This window comes from Leptonotus elevatus, chromosome 2 (assembly GCF_054856555.1).
Source record: "Leptonotus elevatus isolate MCC_2025b chromosome 2, RoL_Lele_1.0, whole genome shotgun sequence".
NCBI classification, from domain to species: domain Eukaryota; kingdom Metazoa; phylum Chordata; class Actinopteri; order Syngnathiformes; family Syngnathidae; genus Leptonotus; species Leptonotus elevatus.
In genome coordinates this window covers 36,662,151-36,688,122 of record NC_141240.1, presented here as the reverse complement: position 1 = coordinate 36,688,122, position 25,972 = coordinate 36,662,151, and the positions used below count along the sequence as shown (strand labels likewise).

At 40.5% G+C, this 25,972-nt stretch overlaps 2 protein-coding genes across 3 annotated transcripts; one reads left to right on the top strand and one right to left on the bottom strand.

Annotated features, from left to right (window-relative positions):
* Window positions 1-59: 59 nt before the first annotated feature.
* On the top strand, window positions 60-5,591 carry capza1b (capping actin protein of muscle Z-line subunit alpha 1b). The gene is made up of 10 exons (XM_086067632.1): window positions 60-307; window positions 1,169-1,232; window positions 1,852-1,903; window positions 2,044-2,107; window positions 2,201-2,407; window positions 3,716-3,795; window positions 3,884-3,962; window positions 4,058-4,129; window positions 4,234-4,296; window positions 4,392-5,591. Exons 1-10 carry the CDS (start codon window positions 269-271, stop codon window positions 4,530-4,532), a joined length of 861 nt encoding a protein of 286 aa, XP_085923758.1. The 5' UTR covers window positions 60-268; the 3' UTR covers window positions 4,533-5,591.
* cttnbp2nlb (CTTNBP2 N-terminal like b) lies at window positions 4,951-25,395 on the bottom strand. Of its 2 annotated transcripts, XM_086067631.1 has the most exons (6): window positions 25,288-25,390; window positions 24,300-24,432; window positions 21,202-21,309; window positions 12,488-12,739; window positions 10,761-10,868; window positions 4,951-8,772 (listed from the first exon to the last, which is right to left on the bottom strand). In XM_086067631.1, the coding sequence occupies exons 3-6, from the start codon at window positions 21,298-21,300 to the stop codon at window positions 7,525-7,527; spliced, it is 1,707 nt and encodes a 568-aa protein (XP_085923757.1). In that variant the 5' UTR covers window positions 21,301-21,309; window positions 24,300-24,432; window positions 25,288-25,390; the 3' UTR covers window positions 4,951-7,524. The 2 variants fall into 2 exon arrangements, with proteins under 2 accessions (XP_085923757.1, XP_085923756.1); XM_086067630.1 differs by lacking the exon at window positions 24,300-24,432 and having other exon boundaries at window positions 25,288-25,395.
* Between the last annotated feature and the right edge of the window lie 577 nt (window positions 25,396-25,972).

The window sequence follows — 25,972 nt, the reverse complement described above, 5'->3', positions numbered from 1 at the left end:
ATTTTATTTCGAAGGATTTTTATTTTTAACTCTGTGAAACAACAGGAAGTAGTGGTAATAAAAGTCCTAAGTGGGATAAACCCCCGCACCCACCAAACTCTTCTTTGTTTGTTTTTGTTGTAAACGCTGATGAAACTTGTAAATGTTCGTCACAGTGAATGTGATATTTTCATTTTAGATAGAAAACGCCACACTTTCCTTTGAACTTGTTACCAATCGCACCGGTTCCATCAGTCCGAGCGAGTAGGTGGGGTCACAATGAGCCAAGATGGCTGACTTTGAGGAACCGCTGTCAGACGAGGAGAAGGTCTGAACCTTGGAAACTTCTTTCATTTACAGCTCAATTGCTTTAGTTTTCTAACAACTAATGTTCACACACTGGGGGATAAGGCGACGCAGTGTAATAACAAATGTGACTGTATTCCCAAGATAGCTTTCGTTTATCATTTAGCAAGTGCTGGCGAGGCATCTCCAGCTAGCGGAATTTATTTAGCTAGATAATTGTGTGGTATACTCTTTTATTTTTGCATGGAATGCGTCGGAATTAAATGCAACATTACTACTGAATACACTTGGTAATTTTCAGTTAGTTCTTCTCGTCAGCATTCACCCGGATGCATGTCAGCCAATCGGAAGGTTTGCTTGGGTCAGAGGGGTACAGTTGCAGCTCAAATATTTGGTAGCCTCACATGACTTCAAGTCCCCATTTCAGGTCGTTTAGTTTTAGACCCACCCTGGGATCAAAGTGGCAGCAAACGTTCGTAAACTCCAGCGATGAAGACCCAAGCCTATTTGTTTTTGTTATTGTTATTGTTACGTAGTCATCAAAGTACCAGGTGGTCGCTTGCTGTACACGAGCATAGGCATGATAATGTGACTGCAAACCTTAAAGTAGCATGCACTAATTCAAATCAGTTGTTAATGGATGAAGAAAACAATAGGGAACCTGTTCAATTGCAGCAGATGAATTTTGTCCTAATCCCCCCTCCCTTCAAAATATGTTTTGGGCATAATTGAGCTTCACGAAACGTGAAATGTGCATACATTGCACAAGCATGATTGTAGACCGCACTACCAATTTGAAGTTTCATTAATACCGTAAAAAAAAAAATCCTGCATTTCAGCTTAATTTAATGTTTATACTGTGCATCTATTTTTGGTCTCAAAGGTTCGCATTGCAGCCAACTTTGTGACCCGTGCGCCTCCAGGAGAGTTCAATGAGGTCTTCAATGGTAAGAGGTCTCTCAACATTAAGTATTTTCATACATTTATAACTTGAGTATAATGTATTTTAATAGCCTAATATATGTTAGTAATATAAAAAAAATTATTTAGACGGGTCGGGCTAGATACATCTTTTACGTCCTTGTATTTGAACATGCAAACTTTGCCAAATAATGTAAAAATAAATTAATCTGTGTATACTTTTGAATAAAGCAATGAATAAATCAAGTCAGAGTTATTTTGCACACAACTTTCTCATTAATTTTGTCAGTTAATAGTTTGGTATGATAATCTGTCAAGAAAATTGTTAGTTTATTCTGACTTTTTGAGAACTTTTTGATTTGTATTTGGTGGTCATTTACACTTAATCAAGATACAGTTGAGTTGTCGCGTATTTACCTTTAATGAACCATGATTAGATTGTGCGCATAAATAAAGATGCAGCCAGTCATAATATAGCAAATCAGTTTGAAATGTTATGGCACATATTAAGCATAGTTGTATTCTAAGTATTTGGGGGGCGGGTGGGGGGGGGGGGGGGGGTAATCCCTGGGATTTAAATTGGCCTTCTACATTCCCATTTATAAAGAGAGGTGATTAGGTCAGCATGTATGTTTTTCTTTACAGATGTGCGGCTTCTTCTTGACAATGATACCCTTCTCAGGGAGGGAGCATCACAGTAAGTACCACTTATTTTCAAATACACTAACATTAGGAAAGTAGTAGCACATTGTATCGTGTTACTGTGTGGCATATGGAACAAGATATAGCACATAACATGATCCTAATTGTATGATTGAATCCATCCCAATTGTCCAGCTCCTTTGCCCAGTACAACATGGATCAGTTCACACCTGCCAGACTGGATGGCTATGAAGACCCGGTATGCGTCACCATAATATTTCCTTCTTTATATCAAAAACACAGTTTGACGGTATTTATTTAATAATATTTCCCTCCTTGGTTTTATTTCCAGGTCCTGATTACAGAGCATGGTGACGTGGGTCAGGGGCGCTTCGTGGACCCTCGCAACAACTTGTCTTTCCGCTACGACCACCTTCGGAAAGAAGTGAGCGACGTGCAGCCTTATGAAGAAGACGCATCTCTGAAAGCATGGAGGGATTCTTGCGACAGTGCCCTCAGTGCCTATGTCAAAGAGCACTACCCTACCGGAGTCTGCACAGTGAGTCACGCAAGTGCTGCAAAAATAATAGAATGGTACCTCGAGTAGAGGTTTTGGAAAATCAGAGGGGAAAAAAATTGAGATGAGGGCGGCAGCCAAGTCGGCTCAATTCACAAGAAGCAGAGAGAGAGAGGGAGAGAGAACATTGCTCGCCCTCTCTCTTGAACAAAAACAAAAGTGGCTTTAAAAGCTGTTGTCAAGCTAAATTAAACAAGGACAAATGCATATTGTATTTTTAAAACAATAACACTGCTCGCTTAGGAAACACCACTAATTGCACACAATGCAACAATAAAAAAATCGCACACGGGTTAACAAATTGCATCTGCATTGCGGTGTTATAACCAATATAAGAATGCCAACAGTAGCATCATGTGTAGACAGACAATCTAAAAATACTCAAAGGCTTGTATTCTTTATGCTCTCAGAAAAAAAAAATACTAATATTACCGGTACCGCAATTTACTGACTCACACTTAGCCTGGATGTCTTTATAATACTGACCTCTTGTGGCCAAGACGCATACAACAAATGGAGCCTAATGTGGGGCTGGACGAGTTCATTTCAATGGGGAAAGATGATTTGAGATATAAGTGCTTTGAGTTACGAGTGTGATCATGGAACAAACTAGACTTTTAAGTGCAAGCACCACTTAGTAGTGCACAAACTACATTGACCCATTTTCTCTCCAAGGGTTATAATACTTAATTTCTTGTGTGCAAAAAAAATAAAAAATCAATTAAGTATTGTGTAGTAAAAACTTATTTTGAATACAATCGTCCTCAAGTCAAATACAGGAAATGTATAACAATCCACTTACATTGCAGTACAATAAGGGCACTGCATAATATTGCTTCTAAACTTAGATGTATCACGACCCTAAAGTCTTAAATAAAACTTGGATGGTTTCATTTTCTATCCCTTGTTTGCCAAGTTTTTAATTGCTCAAGTGAATTTGTGGCTTGAATTCCTGTTGCGAAGTACAAATTACCATAAATCTGTATACTTTTTTTTTTTTAATTCATATACATTTTAAAGATATGAACCAAAAATAAATAAATTACTCAACGCTGCGTTTCGGGCTGTGTATTGAATTAATTAACAGGACATTTTCTCTAAAATTCTAATCATTTTTGTTAGTTTTGTAAACAAAATGTAGTTTCCTTTCTTTTTTTTAAAAAAGCGTTTTTGTTTTTATTTTGTGAACGAAAATGTTTTTTTTTTTTTCAATTTTAGTTTATTTCATTTGTTTCCGTGAACTCGAATAACCTTGCTTTCCTCCTTGTGTATATTGTTTGTGTTTCACAGGTGTATGGGAAAACTGTTGATGGCCAGCAAACGATCATAGCTTGCATTGAGGGACATCAGTTTCAACCCAAAAACTTTTGGTACCACCTTATATTAAAAGTTATCGAACAGCTTGGCATATACTGTAGTATGTGTAACTATAATGATGGCTCTCTGATTGCCAAACAGGAATGGTCGCTGTAGGTCAGAGTGGAAACTTACCATTGGCCAGTCCACTGCACAGGTTGTTGGAGTGTTGAAAATCCAGGTGAGTTGGCCTCAGTGTACCTTTTTGCTTGAATGATGAATTAGGTCAAAGTGAAAGGGACAAACCAGGACTAACCTTGCTCTTCCTGTTTGTAGGTGCACTACTACGAAGATGGGAATGTGCAACTGGTTAGTCATAAGGAGATAGAACAATCAATATCGGTGACTGTAAGTAAACCATTAGCCTTGTACTTCTGAATGGTTATACTCGCTTTTGTTTGTTTTTTGGGTGAAAGATTATAAATAGAATGGCTTTGTTGTGTTTCAAACAGAATGAAATTCAAACAGCGAAGGAATTTGTTGACATTATTGAAAATGCTGAAAATGACTACCAGGTAAACTGCTGTCGTCGTATATCAGATAGCAGTTAGATTAATGATAATAAAATATCATACGTAATTTATTGTATTTCCTCCACATTTGTCACCAGACTGCAATCAGCGAGAACTACCAGGCCATGTCAGATACCACCTTTAAGGCTCTCCGCCGCCAGCTGCCCGTCACACGCACCAAGATCGACTGGAATAAAATCCTAAGTTACAAAATTGGCAAGGAGATGCAGAATGTCTAGAGGAAGATCGGGTACTGGCCAGGGAGATTCTGGCTCCGCTGGTCCTACCTAATCGTACCCATGGACTTACCAAAGCAAAACGATAGCAGTTTGGGGCAAAGGAATCAACTGAAACAACTCATCAAAACAGAAGAATTGCAGACTGATTGGGGGGAGAATTGTACTTAAGGAGATGGTCATAGTTTGCAGTAAATGGTTGTGACTGTGTGGCGTGTGAGAATTGTTGAGTCAGGGTGCAGGATATTAAAAAAAAAAAAAAAAACGGAATCAGTTATCTAAGAAAGAGAGTTTGGTCAATCAAAATGTGAGAAACAAAGAACACTAAAATAGTGTTTTGTAGCAAGGAAGTATGTTTTTTTTGTGGTTGACATGAATTTGGAATGGGTTGTGAGGTGATTGACAAAAATTCGACGTGATGTAAGGACGAGGAAGAACAAGAAGCCTTTATTGATATCACAGCGGTGAAATTCAACAGTTGGACATTTTGGGTTTGCTCAACAAAGCAGCACAATCTTTTGCATAGCTCTGCTCCTGTCATGTGAACTTCCATGTAGTGTCTGTCAAGTAAGGGAACGTTTTTTCAAGTTGTCCTCCGTGTGACTCAAATAAGACAACACTTATCTGTAATGTGCTCTTGCATTGGCAGCATCACCTCCACTGCTGTCTTTTTTATTCTCCCCCCCCCCCCCCGTTACGAATGAAAACATGAAAAAATATTTGCCAAAATCTCTTTCCTATGGTAAAGAACTCCATTCTCCCACCCACGGATGCACATTTCTATTTTAATATGCTGTTTTCTTTTGAAGTCATGAAATACTGCACTGTTATAAATGACTTGTTGGTCAATGCCAAGTGCACATAAATCAGTCGCCATGCAAAAGCAACATGTTAACTTCTGAAGGGCCACATCAAACTGTTAACTGTATACCGATACTTCAAAGCAGACATTTTTGAACAGATGCTACGTTAAACCCTCAGACTTACCGACTGTGTGTGCTGATCATGTGCTGCATGTACTGCCCCATTCTGTTGTATGAATTAAAGGACAGAATAACTTTGCTGGATTGCTGTTATTGTACATGTGCAAGAGTCGTATGGTTGACATCCAAGTGTGTAAAAAAAAAAAAAGACGTGTTTAGTGCATAGTAAGCACAAAATTGTAGTTTGTTACATTTTGTGTAAGTATTATTGGCTAGAATATTCAATTATTCAACCTCAGGAATTCCATTTTCATCGTGTTACGTTTGTGATGGCCGAGGTGTCCGAGTTAATAAACTAGGAAACACATTTTTTGTTGAGTTAGGTCTGATAAATGCTTTTTACCAAATTTGGTGGTGCTGAATCCAAAACTGATGTGTTATTCTATCACATCAAGTGCCATAGGATCACCGTTTTCTTTCTTTTCAAAATTTAAATGTGTAATTGTATGTAAATGAAACACTTAAGATGTAATAGAAGCATTGAAAACTTCAAAATACAGCAGAAGGTGAAATTGATTTTCGTAAAATGAGTCCACTCGTAATCCGCTCTTACTACAGTCTCACTACGGTTAATAAATGGGATTTTGCTTATTTGGAGGGTAAATTATGGAGAGAGAAAAAACTGCAATTTTGGACTCAGCATAAAAAAAATCTTAACTCAACAGAATATTTTTGTTTTACGCTCTTCTTGGTAAGAAAGCTAAGTAAAAAGTCAATGTTGCTAACAAACTAAAGCAAAATCTGTTAACACAATACAATTAACTTGACATACAAATGAGTCACAGAAATCAACATGACACATGTTCTATCTATCTGGTTAAAGTCAGTATCCCTGATTAACAGACCAAAAAAAGTACTGCGGTGTAGTCTTGGCGTAATTAAAGTGACTACATTTGATTTACAGTGTACTATTCTTTGAAACAAGAGTTTTAAATAAAACATTTCACTTCTTTTTATGGATCGGTGGCAACTACTTACATTCTAGATCAACAACTAAAAAAGTTTTGGATCAAAGTCTCTTAAATGTACAGTGCTATGTAATTGGCAAGATCCTCTGAGAGAAAAAAAACTTGTGCGTGAATGCCACAGACTTTCAAGTTCAATGCATTCCAAGTGTATGCATTGCTTTCTTCATGCCTCACAAATTACATTTTACACTTCCAGTGAGGTAGTGGCCTGCTATGATACGAGCAGGGAAGCCCTCCAGTCGGAATGTCTTTTTTGCTGAACTCATCTATGGGCGTCCTTTATCATCCCTCTGCGCAATGTTAGGAACGCGCACAGTGAGCAGCACTAATCACAGCAGATTCTTTCATCTTGCACTTTATTCTGGTGCCAGTGCCATTCATTCCAGTCTAAACATGCCAAGGCTAGCTTATATTCTCTGGCTTTATGCGTCTGTGCAGTCCTGATGGATTTTACATACGGTGACCAGATTTTCAAAATTAAAAACTGCTACAATTTAACTAAAAACCAAATATGCGCCGAATCTTTTCGTCAATGGTGGGAGGTTATTAGTTTAGCTAATGCTAAATGCTATCTTGGATGACAGTTCCACAGCGCTAACTATCGAAGCACTCGTCATTATCCAAACTTTTTGGCAGCTGTAGTTCACCTGGCACCGGTCTCACTTTGAAAACATGGCGCCAGAAAAAATCAGCTGGCTTTGGCAGCAGTTAGGACTACATTTCCCATCATTCTTAGACACAGAAACAGGACGTAGCCTAGTTCTATTTCTGGTGTGACAAAAACACGTTGGCTACCGATGACATGCGAATGAGAACGCAAACGTGAATTTGGAAGTAAACAGGAAGTAATTTAACAGTTAAATTAGTGTGATACACATGACAAAAAATAAACAGGACGCCGGGACGGGATCTGCGTAAAAAGCGGGATGCGGGATGTAAGTCTCATCAATACAGAACTCTCCCGAACTAAACGAGACGTCTCGCCACCCTAATTTTACAAGACCCATGTAGTGTGGCAAGTCGAAATTCAGTTTGGTGTGAACATTAACTATTAGAAGATAAAACCAGGTCAGATTCTGTTGCTTCTTCTAGTCCGCTGCTGCAGTTCCCTGAAAATTCGGGGAACGGGCTGGTTCGGGCAGAATGACTCGGGGAGCCAGGGGTTGGACTCATACCTGGCTTCTTGGGAGGAATTGGAGGAGGATGAGTCCTCTCCGATCGAGGGGTCAGAGGGGAGCGGATACCCGGAGACAGCGGACCGGAAGGGGACCTCCCCCCGGTAGGCGATGCGGCTACGTTACGGTAGTCTGTTCCAAACGGAGAGCTGCTCATCGGTACCAGCTTGACACCAGCCTGCTGGCTGGTGAAGCGGGACAGCACCTGCGTGACGGTGTTGCGGGCCAACTGCTTGGCTGCGCTGTGCTCTGATGGAGGGTTGGAGGAGGTGGTGGGTGAGAGGTCCCTGGGGGAAAGAGGGCCAACGTGCTGGTGCTGCTCCAGCTCCGCCTGGGTTTGGAACTTGTGTCTGGCGGCTTGGAATCGCTGATTGACTCCGACCTGGTAGGAGGACTGATGGAAACCGGGGCTGTTGAAATGTTTGGCCAAAACTGGTGAGGAAACTGGAGAAGAGGAGAGGGACGAGGAGGCGGTGCTGGAGGGGGAGTGAGGTACAGTCTGAGGGTGAGGGTTGAGAGGAGAAAGTAAGTTTGCTCCTCCCCCGTTTTCTCCGTTTTCTGTTCCTTTCCCGTCCTGAGTTGGATCTGTCTCTTTGAGATTGTGATGGCCATTGACCTTTAACACCGAAGATGTTTTTACAGGGACAATGACTTTGCCGTCAAGCTCAGTCTGAACGGAGGTGGACACAGCAATCATCTTAGAGGGCCCCTCTTTGGGCTCACTGCTTTCAGCCAATCTCCTTTTCAGCTCTTCAAGTTGTCTCCTCAGTTCCTTACTCCTTTCCTCTTCTTTGACGAGCCTGGCTTTCAGTTGCTCATGCTCGGCGGTAAAATCAGCAAGCTTCGTCTTGGATTGAGCCTCAAGCTCCGCTGCCCTACTCTTTTCCTCTTCGAGGAGCCCCTGTAGATTCTCCACCGCTCCCGTCTCCTCTTGGAGCAGAGTACGGAGCTCTAAGACCTTCTGCGCCTCCTCTTGTGCTCGACTGTTGGCCTTCTGGAGCTCCAGGCTGAGAGAGGACGAAAGTTGCTGCTGCTGGCTCAGTGACTCGTCCGCCTGGCTCATGGCCTCATCCTGTTCTCGCTCCAGTCGTTGCACTGCCGCACGCTCAATTTGAAGCTGGGGAGAGAATGGCAACGGTGAGTGGAACATGGTAGCTAATGGCCACAAGGGGGCAGAATAAGGCTGCTTTGCAATGGCTACTATATAAGGCAGAGGTTCACACACAATTGGCAGACACCAGTCAAAACCCAGACACCAGATCCATTCGATCTTTTAGATAAATGTTTGAAGGTTAACGTGCAGAAGTTCTATGGGATTTATGGTAGGTTTATTTTTAATCTATTGCGGTCATTAGGTATCTCTTGAAATTCAGCTTTGCTTGACTTGAAATTGCGTGTCCTATTTTTTATTTGTTAGAATTTTTTCATTTATATGTGGGCACATCCAATCAACGACTCACACTTGCAGGCAGATTTCATGGTCAAGTATGCCATGGAACTGTGGGGTCCAAAATATGGCCCGGGGCCATTTGTGGCCCGCCCACTGCCTTTACGGTATAAACTGAAAATAAAACTATACAAATTTTTTTTTTTTTAAAGGAGGGTGGTAGTGTTGGAAAAAGTAGGCGTGAGTGACTACCACTAAAGCTTTTCTACTTCTACTTTTTGTGTGTCAAGTTACAATTTGTGAACATATCAAATGAGTGATCCTCAAGTATGGTCATCTTATTACAGATTGCTGTTGTTTGGTTCTGTATGTAAAGATGGGATTCAGCTGCTGCTCAGTGGGGGTGCGGATCTATTCTAGTGGGAGGGGGGCTGCGGGCCACCCCAAACCTTAAAAGAAAAATTTCTAAACTATTTGCCTTATCACATTTAACATAAAGCTTTGACATAGCAGTTTATTTTTTAACTCATTCACTGCCATTGACGGCTATAGACGTCAAAAATTCATTTAAACTATTTCTATTAGTTTAACTTCTTTTTTTTACACTTTTGTTAACAAGAGTATGAAAAACCTAAAAGAAAATTATTGTACATTTAGAACAGATATAAAATTTGTGATTAATCGTGAGTTAACTATTGAAGTCATGCGATTAATTACTATTACAAATTTTAATCGCCTGATGCCCCTAATTTTTAAATAATTTAATCGCCTGACGCCCCTAATTTTTAATAATATTTTCTTTAAAAAAACAAAAAGATTATAAAAAAAAAAGTCTAGGATTTTATACTCTTGTTAACAAAAGTGGGGAAAAAATTTAACTACTAGAAATAGTTAAAAATATTTTTTGACGTTTATAGCCGTCAATGGCAGTGAATGAGTTAATATAACAACTTCATATAAACAATTTGTATACAGTGTAAACAACGTGTACTTGCTTGATTGTTTGATTGGCTTTAGCATGTTTAATAAGGTCAAATAAACAAACAAACAAATCTAACGGGCCCTTACTTCCTTCTATTTTTTTGTAGGTAGCCCTCAGGGGAAAAAGTATGTGCCGTAAAACATTGATTGATAACAAATCTATTGGATTGTATATGTATTTATGGATAATTAAAGAGTGACTATCTTACTTCAACAGCTTGTTGGAGGTATAAAATGGACTATACTCCAAACCGGAAAGGCTGAGAAAAACTGTCTTACGTAAGACCCTAATGTAGAGTCTTGACGCCGCACTCGAGCATGTGCGCTGGAGCTGACCAGACATGTCGATCCATTAGCTCAAGTTTCCCGAGGTCATAAACTCCAGGCAGGACAACTAAACAATGGCCTCTTCCTCGTCTGTTTCCTCTCTGACAGCCATGTGCGTGTGCATAATGCTGCCTGTGTATGATCTTGAACTTTAAAAGCCCTGCCCACCCCACTGAGTGAGACAATGGAGCCCCCACTGATGCTTTCCTGCGACCTCCCTGCTTTTTTACAGTAAATCACAGTTTTCAGTTTAAAAGAAAAACAGGCAGGAATACAAAGAGAAGGAAAAAAGAAAAAAAGAAAAGCAACACGATCGCTTCGGTTCAGATCGTGTATCAGCAAGTTGAATGCTTTGGCACCTTTGAACACTAGCACATCCATAGCTGCGTCAGTATTATGTGGGTCAGCACCTGTTGCGACAGTTCATCTCTTTCTGTTTGCAGTATCGAGGAGAGATTGTCACTCTGCGCAGATTCATGGTCTTGTCGCAGTTTTTCTTCCGCTAGATCAGCTATTATCTGTCAACAGAAACATGGTAACAGTGAATCAAAGTAGAAGAGCGCCCGCTTCAATGTGAATTAAGAATAAGGAAAATGGCAAAAAGGACCACATTAAATATGACCTTGCTTGGCAGAATACCTACCCTTCATAAAACAGGAAGAAATACCTGCTTTAGTGATGGGGAAAAAAATGAAGCTTCATGAAGCACTTGTGAAATTTTTTGACTCTTCTAGATGGCACCTCTGCCGTCTGCCATCAATACCTACTAGCAGGTGGTAACAATCCATCATCCAGCCATTTTCTTTACTTCTAACCCTCCCTATGGTGTGGTGTGCCTATCGAAGCTGACGTAGTGCCACTGATTGTCACACCCACCTAAGTGGGGTGAAATTCTTTCCCCCGCATTTGACCGATCCCCCGAGGGAGCAGTGAGCAGCAACAGGAGCCGCGCTCGGGAATCATTTGGTGATCTAACCCCCCATTTTTATAGTCTTTGGTGTCATCTACCTCTTGGCCACTGAGCGGCACGTTGAGTTAGATACAAGGCACAGCCTGAACTGCTTGCCAGACACAAACAGCCATTCACACCGACAGGCAATATCGTTTTCAAATAACCATGGAAACAAGTTTTTGGAATGTGGGAGGAAGCCTGGGTACCCGGTAGGGGTGTTAGAAAAAATCGATTCGGCAATATATCGCGATATTACAGCGCGCAATTCTCGAAGCGATTCGATATGCGGCCGAATCTATTTTTAAGCAATACATTTTTTATGGGAATATTCAACAAAACGTTTTACTTAGGGTTCGGATTCACACATTAAGCCTGGAAGAATGTTATATTAATGGAACATTAAGCCTTAATATTTTATTTCAGTGCTGTTCAAACATGAAACAGAGTGCAACCTGTTTGGTAAATGCAGTGGCTCAGTTATATGAATGAATACATTTTCATACAAATCTTACAGTGTACATGTACAAGTTTACTGATTAGTATTTTCTAAATTTTGTTTTAAAAAAATCGCAATAATCAATTTATAGATTTGTATCGGTATCGAATCGAATCACGACCTATGAATCGTGATATGAATCGAATCGCCAGGTACTAGGCAATTCACACCCCTAGTACCTGGATTTGTAATCCCAAACTAAGAACTGTGAGGCAGCCGCGCTAACCACTGATCCACTGCTCCACAGTGATAATAATAACATATTAGATTGAGCCTCCTATGATGCTTGATGTTTGACATTGGTTGGTTGTCTGTATGTGCCCTGTGATTGACTGGCAACCAGTGGAGGGTGCTTCCCACCTCTCGCCCAAAGTCATGCCCGCTCGCTCACACGTGACCCTAGCGAGGATGAGTGCTGCCAAAAAATGCATAGATGGAAAATTCCCATGAACCTGCCAACCTCCGCAACAACTCATCTAAGCCTTATATCCCTTTAACCCTGGGTGTGGTTGGGGAGGGATTTAATTCCAGTGTCTAAAACGTCAAATGCATATTTACACACACATCCAGGCTATTGAACGACCCTGATTGTGACACGTCCCGGCTTTTTCAAATCATCGTCTCACGCAAATTGAAGTGCAGCTGGGCGAGCGTTTTACAACCTGAAAAAAAGTGCGTGAATCGATTACCCTTCTGTGTCTGCTCTCAGTCGCTGCCAACTGTCTCGTCATCCTTTCCTGCATCCTCTTGCAGTGGGCCATGACTAGTTTAAGCACAGCCATAGGGTTCGGGCCCACTCCTTGCCCCTGCAGGTTTGCACGAGTCTGGGCGAGTGTGTTTTGGTTCCCCGCTGCTTTGCTGTCCCGTTGCAAAGCCAGAAATGGATCGCTGAGGTCATACTGGCCATAACGCTCTTGGATGAAAGCTTCTTTGTGTTGAGCCTAAAGGACACACAAAAAGGAATCTTTCATAATGTATGCTCTGATACAGTGGATTTGTGATGTGAAGTACAAAAGCTGGGCACAGTTGCATTTCAGTCAACCACTTTCCATAGCTCAGGACTTCCTTAAGGTTGAGAGTAATCCGACTCGAAACCGAAACCTGACCAATCAAAAAGGTCAAATCCAATTCATGCTAACATTTCTAGACTATCCTTTATTAATGTCGTTTTGTGGTCATGAACTATTTTGCACCCTTTCTAGTGTGGAAGCCAACCACATGGAATTCCCCTCATTTTAGTTGGATTGTTCATAAGTGCGTTATCCTAGAAATGTTTTAAAGCTAATATTTATTGCACTCATGACTTCTGTGTTAGCATCGGTTAGCGAAAGGCAAAGGCGTGTTCCAAATTATAGTACATTCATACTTGGATTTTGTTCATATCAGAAGAACAACATTTCTTGTAAATTGTAAAAATATTTTTTTTATTTTGGGGGGATTTTTGGGGTGGGGGGTGTTTCAGGTTTTTTTTTTTTGTATATTGAATGTTTATCAGCTGCAACCCTTGTGAGGATAAGCGGTTAGGAAAATGGATGGATGGATGTTTAGCAGCATAAAAAAAAAGAAAAAAATTATTATTACAGTAGATAATTGATATTTTTATCCTTAACACCTTTCAATGATTTTGGAGCTGATCAGTGAGTTAAAAAAAAAATCAATAAAAAATTCAAAAGATGGATTAATATAAGAAATCTAGTTAAACAACTTGTTTGCAGTTGATTGGGCCCAGCCCGGCCCACAAATAGCCAAAATTTGCATATAAACTGACGACCATTGAAATGTATTGGGAAACCCAAAACATCCACCCAAAAACCCTGATAAACGAAAAATGGGGAGGAAAAAAAGCGACACCCCCACCAAAACCCCCCAAATTATTAAAGAATAATGGAAGAAAAAAAAAAACGGTTTGGAGGGTGAGCAGAAAGCACATTTATGAAATCTTAGATTATTAATGATGGTAGCCAGAACATCCCCGGAGTGAGTGTTTTATTTTGTGGATCCGATCAATGACGTCATTGATTGATGGCGTCATTGATTATGACCGATTACAGATTGTACATAAAATGCCAAATATCTGATCTTTTTAAACCAGACCAATTATACGCAGATTTTCCCTCTTCGTGGACCAGCCCGATCCCTACCCCCATGGGTGTGTGTGGGGGGGGGGGGGGGTGCGCGCATGTATGTGTATATGTGTGTGTGTGTTTAGGACATCAATGCAGCGATGTTATGGTAAGTGTGAGCACAAGCAGATGGTCTTTCCCCACAACCAAAACACAAAGGGGTGAGATTGTATCCAAAAGCAGATGTTAATTCCTCCCCAGAGACGCAAAGGTGAATGACCGGGCCATGAAATCAAACGGTTGTAGATTGTATAATTAAGAGAGTTGATGTATTTTAGACAAAGTTGACAAATTCTGTATCCTGCATGAGTCAAGGTTGTTAAAGAGAAGCAGATGACAAGGAATGAACTTTGCGCAAGGTCGCAGTGAAATACTGTATTTTAACTCTTGAGCTGATACGATCAGGACACGCCATCGTACTCCTTCCCAAACACACATACAAGAAATTCTTCCGCCAAATGTATCATTGCTTCTCAGAAATGTCGCACTCTGGCAGTCATTTTCTTTCCGCTTGCACACTTGTACACCCTCAGGGCAACAGTAAAGACGCTACATTTGAATCTTTGTCTTTGGCTGAACAAAGAATGTGTCCCAAAGAGAAGAGATTAGAGGTCTTGCACAAAGACACTGTCTCAATGCCTTCAGTCCCAGCCATTGTCTCCTTGTCTGACCCACTAGGCTTCAATGTGAGGCTGGGTGCACAATGTCTGCCTCTTTCATTCTTATGTGTGTGCTCCATAGTGTGTTAACCTAGAAGCAAGTAGTTCTACAATCCCGCCCCCCTCAAAAAAAATTGTATAAACATAATAAGTACGTTGCAAGACTCACTTCTCTGCAGCCATAGACGACAAATGTCTTCACTAATCAAACAATAATTACGGCCTTTGAAATCCCCCCCCCCCCCCCCCCCCGCAGGCATGTAAATACCCATCTACTACTTCCTGGAATTGTTTTGTCACTGGAATAGGCATGCTACACATTCTTAGGATGTCACTTCATCAGCTTGAATCCCATCCGGCATACTAACGTGACATGTGACTGACAACCTGACCTACACCTGCAGGGATCTGTTGTCGGTCGGTTAATTCTTGCCCGCAGGCACAATCACAGCCTTGTGTGAGATGAGAGCAGCCACGGAGTCTTGTTTCCTCAGCGGGACCGTGCAAAGACTGACAAACAATGAACTCTGCTGCTGCTGCGGTCGTTATCGCGGCGAATGGTGTCATTATCGTGCATTTCTCCTGTTACGTGCACACAGTCAAGCCTTTCATTGGCGTCTGAACAATACTGTGGAGGGCATTAACTAATAAATGAGGATGAATGGATACAGCTGCACCTGTGAGTGCCACTGAGTGCATCTTGGGTTGCACATTTCCAAAGTTTGTGCCAGGCTACACAGGGGTCGTTTGCATAACATTAACATTGCGTAGCACTTGTTTTGAGGGTGCCATCTCAATTCATTCAGACTTGCAACCATTGAGAATTTGCCTACTCCTTGTCGAAACATTTGGAAAGAGACCACAGGGTGGCGTGATCAGAAAAGCAGTACTTAAAGGGCAGGGTTTCCCCCGGTGCTTCGTAAGCCTAGCGGCCCGCCTATCTTTTTTTTTTTTTACCCCCTGCTATAATACACCCTCCCACATCAATGAATAGTGATGTAATGTCATCCGCAGCCCCATACCTGTCGATGAAGACTATTCGGCAGGGTGCGTGTCGTTGTCCGCCACACCATGCCCCTCCCCCTCCGTCGACAACTAGGATTTGGCGTATGTCGTTCACCGTATGCCCAACTAGGGCTGCACGATATTGGAAAAACATGTGCGATGTAGTTGTTGAACATAACAAAATGGAAAATTATAACGATGGTTAACATGGATTTAAATAAATGACATGATCATTTTATTAACAAATGAAACAACTGCATTTTTTTCATGTAGCAAAATAAGCAAGCTCAATGTATTCTTAGTTAGTTGTGATAATGTTAAAGCATAAAATTCCATTAAAAACGTATTGCATAGCTTTGCGCTACGCATATTGCATGGGCCAAAGTTGCGATATTGATATTTTTTCAAGGGCTCAGATAATGACCGTCATGTCTCACTTGCCTTCTGGGTTTGGTAATCTGACGCTCCCAAGTTAAGCTCTTAGGCACTGTGATGTCATTTTAAAGCAACACTAAGGAACTTTCAGTTCATGTTGATTATGTCGACGCCATATGGACAAAAGCGGTAATGTTATGTCTGAAGGAAGACCATATTTCCTATGAGGACAAGCGCGTTGCGTCGTTTTTTTTTTTTTTAGCTCACTCCAGCGAGTGGAATCCGAGCCAATGTTGATCCTGGACTGTCCTTTCATCCGGGGTAGCTAGCAGCACATTTGTAGTTTTTTTGTGTGGCAGTGTTCCTACCATCCTCCTCAAAGTTGCTTTGTGCCAGTAAAAATGATACAAACCCCCTTAGATTGTGGCAAAGGTACCATTCAACTAGTTTTAAATTGATGTTTCATCAGAGGAGTTATGAAAATATTTTATTAAGGTTGAAAAGTTCCTTAATGCTACTTTAAGTCAAGAGCAAGGGGCAAAATGGCTAAAATCGTGGATTTATTTATGTATTTTGGTTTTTGCTGTATTCATTTTACAGAAAGGGATTATTAACTCATTCACTGCCATTGACGGCTATAGACTATTCATTTGAACTATTTCTATTTAACTTTTTTTCTCACTTTTGTTAACAAGAGTATGAAAACCTAAGGAAATTTTTTTTTGTACATTTAGAACAGATATAAAATTTGTGATTAATCGTGAGTTAACTAGTCATGCGATTAATTACAATTAAAAAATGTAATCGCCTGATGCCCCTAATTTGTAATAATATTTTATTTATATTTTTTTAATCGTGTCAGGCGATTAAAATTTTTAATTGTAATTAACCGCATGACTTCACTAGTTAACTCACGATTAATCACAATTTTTTATATCTGTTCAAAATGTACAATAATTTTTTTTCTAGGTTTTCATACTCTAAATGAATTTTCAACGTCTATAGCCGTCAATGGCAGTGAATGAGTTAATTCGAGTATCCTGTTTAGACAAGACTAGATACATATGTGAGAAGTTTTAGTGATAGAGAAACTACACATTGTCATTTGAAATCCTCACAAGGATATCATAATGTGTTGACACTATGAGAATGGCTTTACTAAACTGACCGTGGCGCGCGTGTACACCGCTTCCTTTGTGGTTAAACAAGTTAAGCAATTATCACGTTTCAGTTTTTTTTTATCCAAGAACAGGAATATAGTACACATGAAAAACTGACGATGACATCAACGCACCAACCGTAAACCAGACTGGATTTAAAGACAGGGTCAATATGACTACGCCCTATTGTTACGTGCCAAAACAAATAAAACAAGGGACAGAAAGAGAAATGAGATCTCCAGTGTTTAGATGTTGGGAGTAGATTTTTGCGCTTGGGGCTTTTGCTGTAACATTCAGACATCAGACCAATAAACCTCAATTCACCTCAGGGATAATAGATTGAAACTGCTACCAAGTAATGTTTAACTGACTTAGACATTAGTGTTATCGATGATGAAGGAGGTAGGCAGACTTTGGTCATCCAAGTAATTATTAATTTCAGAGAAACATACAGTAGGTTCCAGTAAATCTGGTAAAGCTTTTGCTTTATTTTTCCTTCCCGGCTAACCCAAACATAAAACATGAAGCATTGGTGTTTTCTTGTCAACCAAGTGGTGCCTTGAGATACAAGTGACTTAACTTAAGATGTTATTTTCTTATTTTTAGATTTCTGTCTGAGCTACAGGTGTGCTTTTCACACTCCTATCACTAGATGGCGCCAGCAAATTTCACATCCAGCCAAAGAGGGACAAAATCAGTTGGTGGCGCTAATGCGACATTAAGCTAGTTTACCAACCATCAATATAACCCACAGAAGAACAAGGAAGGACAAAGCATCAGGTACAGTCTTGTCTTGACTGTGTTTTTGTATAGAACAATTCAGTACAATGAATTAAATTTGTATCGCAAGGCACCACTAAAAGTTCCATTTCAGGTCTTTACCGTTTTGGGCTTCCCACTTTCTTATGCTAAGCAGATCAGTTTCCATTATGATGATCTATTGGATACTGCAAATCTAACTGTTGTTATCGTTGCGTATATTGTAATTTGACAACTACTGTCCACAAACTGCCCAACCAGTTGTCGGGACTTGGACTTGTTTCATGATTGAAATCTGAAAAAAAAAAGAAGTCCTTGTGTCATGTTTGACACTAAGTTTGTAATTTGAAATTGGAACAATGTCTTGGAACGAGCATGGAACAAGAGAACTGCTCCCACTTTCATGTCTGAAACCGGCATTCCTTTAAGGTAACAAGCCTCTGTGCCATTCATGCCTGACAGACAGAGGATATTTGCTTTCCCCATTAGATAAAGACAAGTCAAAAGATAGGCCACACCCACTGGAATTTGACCTGTCTGTGTCATGTTCTCGGGAATTTTCCCTCAAGTGCAACTGCTTATCCAAGTCCTCCTTCCAGGTTAAAAACTTTGCATTTTTCCCCATACCTTTGATTGAGGATCTTTAAAAAAAAAAAAAAAAAGTCAATTTCATATGATGTTTATTTAGTAATTTTTGTAACTTTTATTTCTTTAGGTTTTCAATGTTGGCACCATTCAAATATAAAAATAAAACCAGTGTAATAAAGATTTATTTGTAGCACTGGGCCCTAACACTATCAGAACATCTGTCCTGTTTATTGTGGACAGGCCACAGAGGAAAGGACGTAAGTCAGTGATTTTGGAAGCCCGTACATCCGCCACAGAGTCAACACCCAACCTCAAACAGCCCACCAGAGACCACTAGAGTGTGTGCGTGTGTGTGTGGGTGTGTGGGTGTGTACGCAATTGGGCAGATGGGACAAGGGTCACGGTTAATTATGAGCGCTGCCTTGGAATATTGCTGTCTGACATGATTGAGTGGGGGAAGCTGAAAGGAAAGCAGCAAAGCTTGAAATACAACGAGAGGGTAGACAAAAAGGTGACAGCCCACTTGGCCAAAGCTTGATCACTGGGGGCTTGTTCTGAGTTTTGTCTCCGCCTACCATACACGCATCCAATCTGGACTGCCGACATTTAAGACGCAAATAGCCAAGATTAAAAAGCTTCGAGACAATTGCGGTAGCTCCGTTTGTTCGTTATAACCCCGGCTACATCGGCGAGCTTTCAATGCATTCAGTGGCATTTAACTCATTCACTGCCATTGACGGCTATAGACGTCAAAAATTCATTTGAACTATTTCTATTAGTTTAACAATTTTCCCACTTTTGTTAACAAGAGTATGAATACTTAGATTATTTTTTTATTGTATTAGAACAAATATAAAATGTGTAATTAATCGTGAGTTAACTAGTGCAGTCGTGTGATTAATTACGATTAAAAATTGTATTCGCCTGACGCCCCTAATTTTTTAATCTTAAAAATATATATATATTATTTTAAAAAAATTATAGAAAAGATTATTAAAAATTAGGGGCATCAGGTGATTACAATTTGTAATCGTAATTAATCACATGACTTCACTAGTTAACTCACAATTAATCACAAATTTTACATCTGTTCTAAATGTACAAAAAAAATAATCTGGGTTTTCATACTCGAGTTAACAAAAATGGAAAACAAAAAGTTTAACTAATAGAAATAGTTCAAACACATTTTTGACGTCTATTGCTGTCAATGGCAGTGAATGAGTTAATGGCTCCATCCAAGCATGGAGTGCGAGAAGCAATCGTGGGCCCGGCGGAGAGAGACCAATCCTTGTACAAATAAAGGCTTTTGAATTGAATTGAAAAAGTGTGGGAGGCTGACTAACCTTTCTTTTTTTTTTTTTTCTTTTTTTTTTTTTTTTTTTTTTTCTTTTTTAGAGCTCAGTATTGTTCATTCGGAAATGTCATCATCATTGCTCTTTTTTTTTTTTTTAAATATATATATATATATATATACACATATATACATACATATATACATATATACATACATACATACATACCTTTTTTTTTTTTTTTTTTTGTGTGTGTGGGTGAGTATGTGTGTGTGCGTGCGTGCGTGCGTGTGTTTGTTAGCTCACCAGAAAACCTATTAGAAAAAAAAAATCTTATACCGTTCACCTAAATCGAACACCAGGAGACCCGAGGGGACCGAAGAAAACCAAGGAAGGTGAAATCCAGCACCGACCAGACACCCCCCACCAGAACTCCTCCCCAGCCCAAGAAACATCCAGACCCCAACAAATCCAAAAAACAAAGTCAGGGAGGCCTCAAGAGACCAACGGAGAGACCGAGAAAAGGAAGGAAGGACAGACGAAGCCGCGTGAGATCCGAGACACCAGCCTCCACCGATTCAATAACCTGAGGAGGAAACAGATTGTGTCTGAGTTTCGGTAGATGCTGGTGTGGTGGATCTGGCATGCATGAAAATCTCCACCAAAGAGGGGAGCCGTCGACCCCCGCCGGAACAGAGCAAGCGCAAAACCTCAGGGCCCCCCAGGCCGCGGCAGCGCCAAAGGACGACCCCCGGGCCCCACCAGGGCCACCGGCCGGAGAGCAAACCCAGGAGCAGGAGCGCCCCCCGCCCCAACACGGCCCGCGCCCCCGGCCCAACGCAGCAGGACGGGGCACTGCAGGCCCACCAGGCACCCCACCGGCCCCCAACCCCCGCCCCCCCACCACCCCCCGCCCCCCATCCACCCCCCGCCACCCACCCCAATTAGGCTGACTAACCTTTCTAACAGCATAACATCTACTTATACAATGAATATAAGTACAGCACAATAGAAATCACAACTTTCTTCACAAAAGTCAACACCACCTTATGTATGAGAACTTATTTAAATGAGATCTGATTAGTTGATTGATAACAAGTAATGACTGTGCGCTGCTCATTTGCCTCAACTACAATCCTCACGTTAAGGCCAATTTTCCCATTTCATGCCGCATTATTTTCCCAGTCGATGAATTGAGGCCAAATCACTCACTCCCCTCACTGAGCAAAAATGTTGACATTGGTGGAACCAAAATCCCGCACCATTGTCTGCACTCATGCCGTTTCCTCGGTTTCCTGTTTACACATCCCCTCTCGTCAAGTGGCGTTCTTTTTTTTTGCGAGTTAATGCTGAGGCAGGTTCATTCCAGCCTTTAAAGATTGCATGTGTGGCCTCCTCAGTTATTCACTGGCAGCGAAAAAGGACGAGACAATTGTACTAACCCTAAAGGCATGGATGACCACCTCCTGGGCCTCGAGCTCTCCCTCCAAGATACTGAGGAGTGTCAGCAGCTCTGCTCGAGTAAGAGCCTCCACATTCATCTTCCCCTCCTAAAGAAAGAAAGAAAGAAAGAAAGAGAGAAAGAAAGAAAGGCACATCAACTGCTGTTCTTGAATCAGAATCCTCTTTACTGGCCAAATATGTTAAAACACGGGGAATTTGTGTCCGGCAGTTGGAGCCACTCGACTGTAGTATAACAACTAGGGGTGTGAATTGCCTAGTACCTGGCGATTCGATTCGTATCACGATTCATAGGTCACGATTAATCCCGATGAATCTATAAATTGATTATTGCGATTTTTTTTTTTTTTTACTCTATTTATTTATCTGAAAATTCGGGTTTATAACTGAGCCACTGCATTTAACAAATAGGTTGCAGTCTGTTTCATGTTTGAACAGCACTGAAATCAAATATTAAGGCTTAATGTCCCATTAATATAATATTCTTCCATGCTTAATGTGTGAACCCTAACCCTAAGTAAAACGATTTGTTGAATATTCCCATAAAAAAATCGATTCGGCCGCATATCGAATCGATTCGAGAATTGCGCGCTGTAACATCGCGATATATTGCCGAATCGATCTTTTCTAACACCCCTAATAACAACTGTTATATTCTTGCGTATAATCATAGGGGTTCCAAGTAACTCACTTCAGACATTTGAGTTGTTTCCTTTTAATTTAAGAATCGGTCTGATTCTTTTCAGCTCCTAATCGCAAGGGTGCATTATTAGCAACGTTTTGTTTCGGCCTGCTGGCGTGGGTAAGTTATGAGGTCAGGTCCTGGACACCTAAAATATGACCTTCCCTTCACCCCCCCCCCCCCCCCAAAAAAAAACCGGATCTGGAAGAATTGTTAATTAGTGGTTTTCTGTCCTCCTGTGTAGTCATGGTAATACTATTATTGCAGTAATGGACATGCTGCTGAGATTGGAGCCCATTTAATATGTCAGGCGTTCCAAGAATTTAAGGGCATGTTGAGTGTTCCAATGATAGTTTCACCACACATATACTTAAGATCATTGTTGCCACGAGCTTAAAATATGCCTCTGATGTCATCTTTCGACGTAACGACAAGCCACACGTAGAAGTGTTTCATCATTGCCACCGCAACCTCTTGTTGTAATTGGTAGCAAAACACTAGTCAGTTATTTGTTAATGTGCACAGCTGGAAGGGGAAAAAAAAGAACAAACAGAGGCTTCAAACAAAGGAAATGAAGAATGAAAATCCTAATTATATGGAATTAAGCAAATTGGATTTTATTCTTGGCCTCAGCCTTTCTGTGAGGCGTTTACATGTTCTCCGGCTGCTTGGGGTGTTTTTTCTCCGTGCACCATAATTTCATCCCACATTCTAAAAACATGCTCTCAAAAAATTAATTGAAGACTTTAAATTGACCAGTGGTTGACTATAAATGTTTTTTTGTCCATATGTGCTGTGCGACCTGTCCCTGCCTCTCGCCCAAACCCAGCTGGGAAAGGCTCAAACTCACCTTTGACCCTAACGAGGATATGCGGTAGCACGGGTCGATATTCCATTCTGACCTGACGGTATGATAACACTGATTAGTATTATAAATTACAGCTTGAGATGGCTTTTTTTTTAATTTATATATAATTGAGGAAATGAAAAAAAACTGCATTTTCCTATTACTTTTAAACAAAATATTGAAAATGTCTTACATATTTTTTTTTTTACATAATGTTTAAATTTTAATTAATTAATACATTATAAGATTCTTCTTCTGTTTTAATTCTTAGTAAGTCACAGTGTGTGTGAGGTGGCACGGTGATGACTGGTTAGCCCGTCCGCCTCCCAGTCCAGAGGACGTGGGATCGAGTCCGGGCTTTGGCCTTCCTGGGTGGAGTTTGCATGTTCTCCCCGTACCTGTGTGGGTTTTCTCCGGGTGCTCCGGTTTCCTCCCACATTCCAAAAACATGCATGGTAGGTTAATTAAACACCAAATTGTCCCTAGGTGTGATTGTGAGTGTGAATGGTTGTTTGTCTGTGTGTGCCCTGCGATTGGCTAATCGGCCTGTGCTATATATATGCGGTATAGAAAATGGATGCATGGATGGAATTTGTCCTTTTACTTGTTCTTAACTCTGATTGTTCTTTCCTTTGGGCAAAACTGAATGCCAGATGCATAAAAGTCCCACAGCACAGTTTGAGACTTTAGGACATTTCCATTCATTTTTGAAATTGTGATTTCTTTTATAATCGTGGGTTTAGTTTTGTTGCATTTGTGTGCAACCACTCGTCTACATTTTAATGATTAGTATAATTTAGAGGCGTTATTAAAATTACAGCGCGCAATTCTCGAATCGATTCGATATGCGGCCGAATCGATTCGATAAACATCATTTTTCAATGGGAATATTCAACAAAACGTCTTACTTAGGGTTAGGATTCACACATTAAGCCTGGAAGAATGTTATATTAATGGAACATTAAGCCTTAATATTTGATTTCAGTGCTGTTCAAACATGAAACAGACTGAAACTTGTTTGTTAAATGCAGTGGCTCAGTTATAAGCCTGAATTTTCAGATAAATAAATCAATTTTCATACAAATCTTACTGTGTACATGAACAAGTTTACTGATTAGTATTTTCTAAATTTGAGTTAAAAAAATAATCACAATAATCTATTTATAGATTCATATCGGGATTAATCGGCATCGAATCGTGGCCTATGAATCGTGATACGAATCAAATCGCCAGGTACTAGGCAATTCTCACCCCTAGTATCATTATTAGTCCTCAAATGTTCCCATTAAATTTTGGTTCTGAATTCAGAAATATTCACATTTTTGAGAATCATATTGATGACATAATGTACCGGTAATACTAAAACAGGCCAAATCGATTCCATATTATACAGATCTTGTATTTGGCATTTTAAAAAAAGACGTTTAAAAACTTCGGATTCATACATTTGACTAAAATCTGTCCAGATTATGTTGGAGAGAGATGGATTAATGGTGGAACAAGGTAAACAAGTATATAAAATACAACTCGCACTGACTGGAGCTGCTCACCCTCACACTTGATTTCAGTGTTTCACGAATGTTCACGCTTCAAAGTGTCTCCTCACTGTCTGTCGAGTCTGAAAAGTGAGTGCACTTGAGTGTCGTCTCTCAAATTCCTTGGTTTATCCCGTGGTTGAACTGGCTGAAACGCCAAAAGTCACATTATTTGCAACAAGATTTCTGAAGGTTTAGTGTGAAGTAACGCACAGATAGTTTCCACAAATGGCAAATAGAGGCTACTTGTTCCAGTTCCCTCACTGCAAACACTGTTAACCAGTTGTTACTTTCTCACGTATTTATTTGGGGAGGCTACAGGCAATGCGGAGCAATTTTGCCTTGCGACCTGACACTTATCTCAACTTCTATAAAGAACCATTCCAACATTCCAGGGATGCCCCCACCATAGGATTCAACACTCAAGAGTAAATATGAATCCCACTCCAAAGCTTATAAGAATTCAAGACAAAGCCCTGTTAAATCTGCAAAAGGTGGCCTCCACATAAAGTGTTCTTATGTGCTTGTTTCACCAACCCCCCCCCCCCCCCCCACCTCCTCATCCAGACCAGGAAAGACGAGACCATCCTTTCCAGAGTGCGTTCAAAGCAATAATGGATGATTACGGTTGCTCGGGAAGAACAGATGATTCACTGGCACTTGCTTGACACGGGGAACTGCTATTCTTTTACATGTAAGCAAGCACCAGTCACTTTAATGTGTGACACACATCAGGATCATCAAATTAGAGTGAGTGATGATTGCAAGATCAATACTGCATCAATATTCCCTTGGTGCTCACTTCCATTAGCCAGAAAAGGAACTATAAACGATTACTTCTGAATTGCAGCATTTATCGAGACACCTAATACTTGCACCCAAACATGAATGAAATTCAATAAGCGCTGACGGGTCACATATTCCACCCTCCTTGTGCAAAACCAAGTAAATTAGCCATAAAACATGGAAAGCATTAATAATCATCATTCTGTGTTATACATACCTTCATACACTCTCGACTCCCACGCGGCAACTCCCTACAATTCCAGAAATTGTTGCTTCTGAAACGTTTTGCTCGGAGCAGTCCGCTGTCAAAAAACGCTCCTACTCCCAAAACCAACAGACGGTCAACCAATAAACGCCCGCAGCCAATAGCAGGCACGCTTCCTCGTAATCTGGCCAATTGTGGCCACGTACCTCGCTAAGAGGGCGGGACAAAGGCGTTTCCATTTTATTGGGATAAAGCTCTTTGTTTCGGACCTGTAGTGATTCTGGCTGCCACCCACTGTTTGTTTACATCCATTCGGACGATTCCTCACGTTTCCAAATGTTACATACAAAATTACAAATTGTGCAATAATGCGACACAGATGATCGTGTTTCCTCAATTATCCACGGGCACGGTGTAACTTTTAAATTAAGGGAATACTTTTTAGCATTGTTACAGGAATAAAACAAAATGGCACACATGCTAAATCAGATGTATCAACAATTCTGCTTGCTTTTGCTTTTGGCTAAAAATACATCAGATCTCATTTTAAATTAACACCTCTCTGGTAATGTAAATCAGATCGGATCATTTTTGTTTGGGATATTGTGAACTATTTATCGATCTATGGGACATTGTATCTTATATAAATCAAAGTCAGACGATTTCGTAGGGGTGGTTAAGTATTAAAACAGACTAA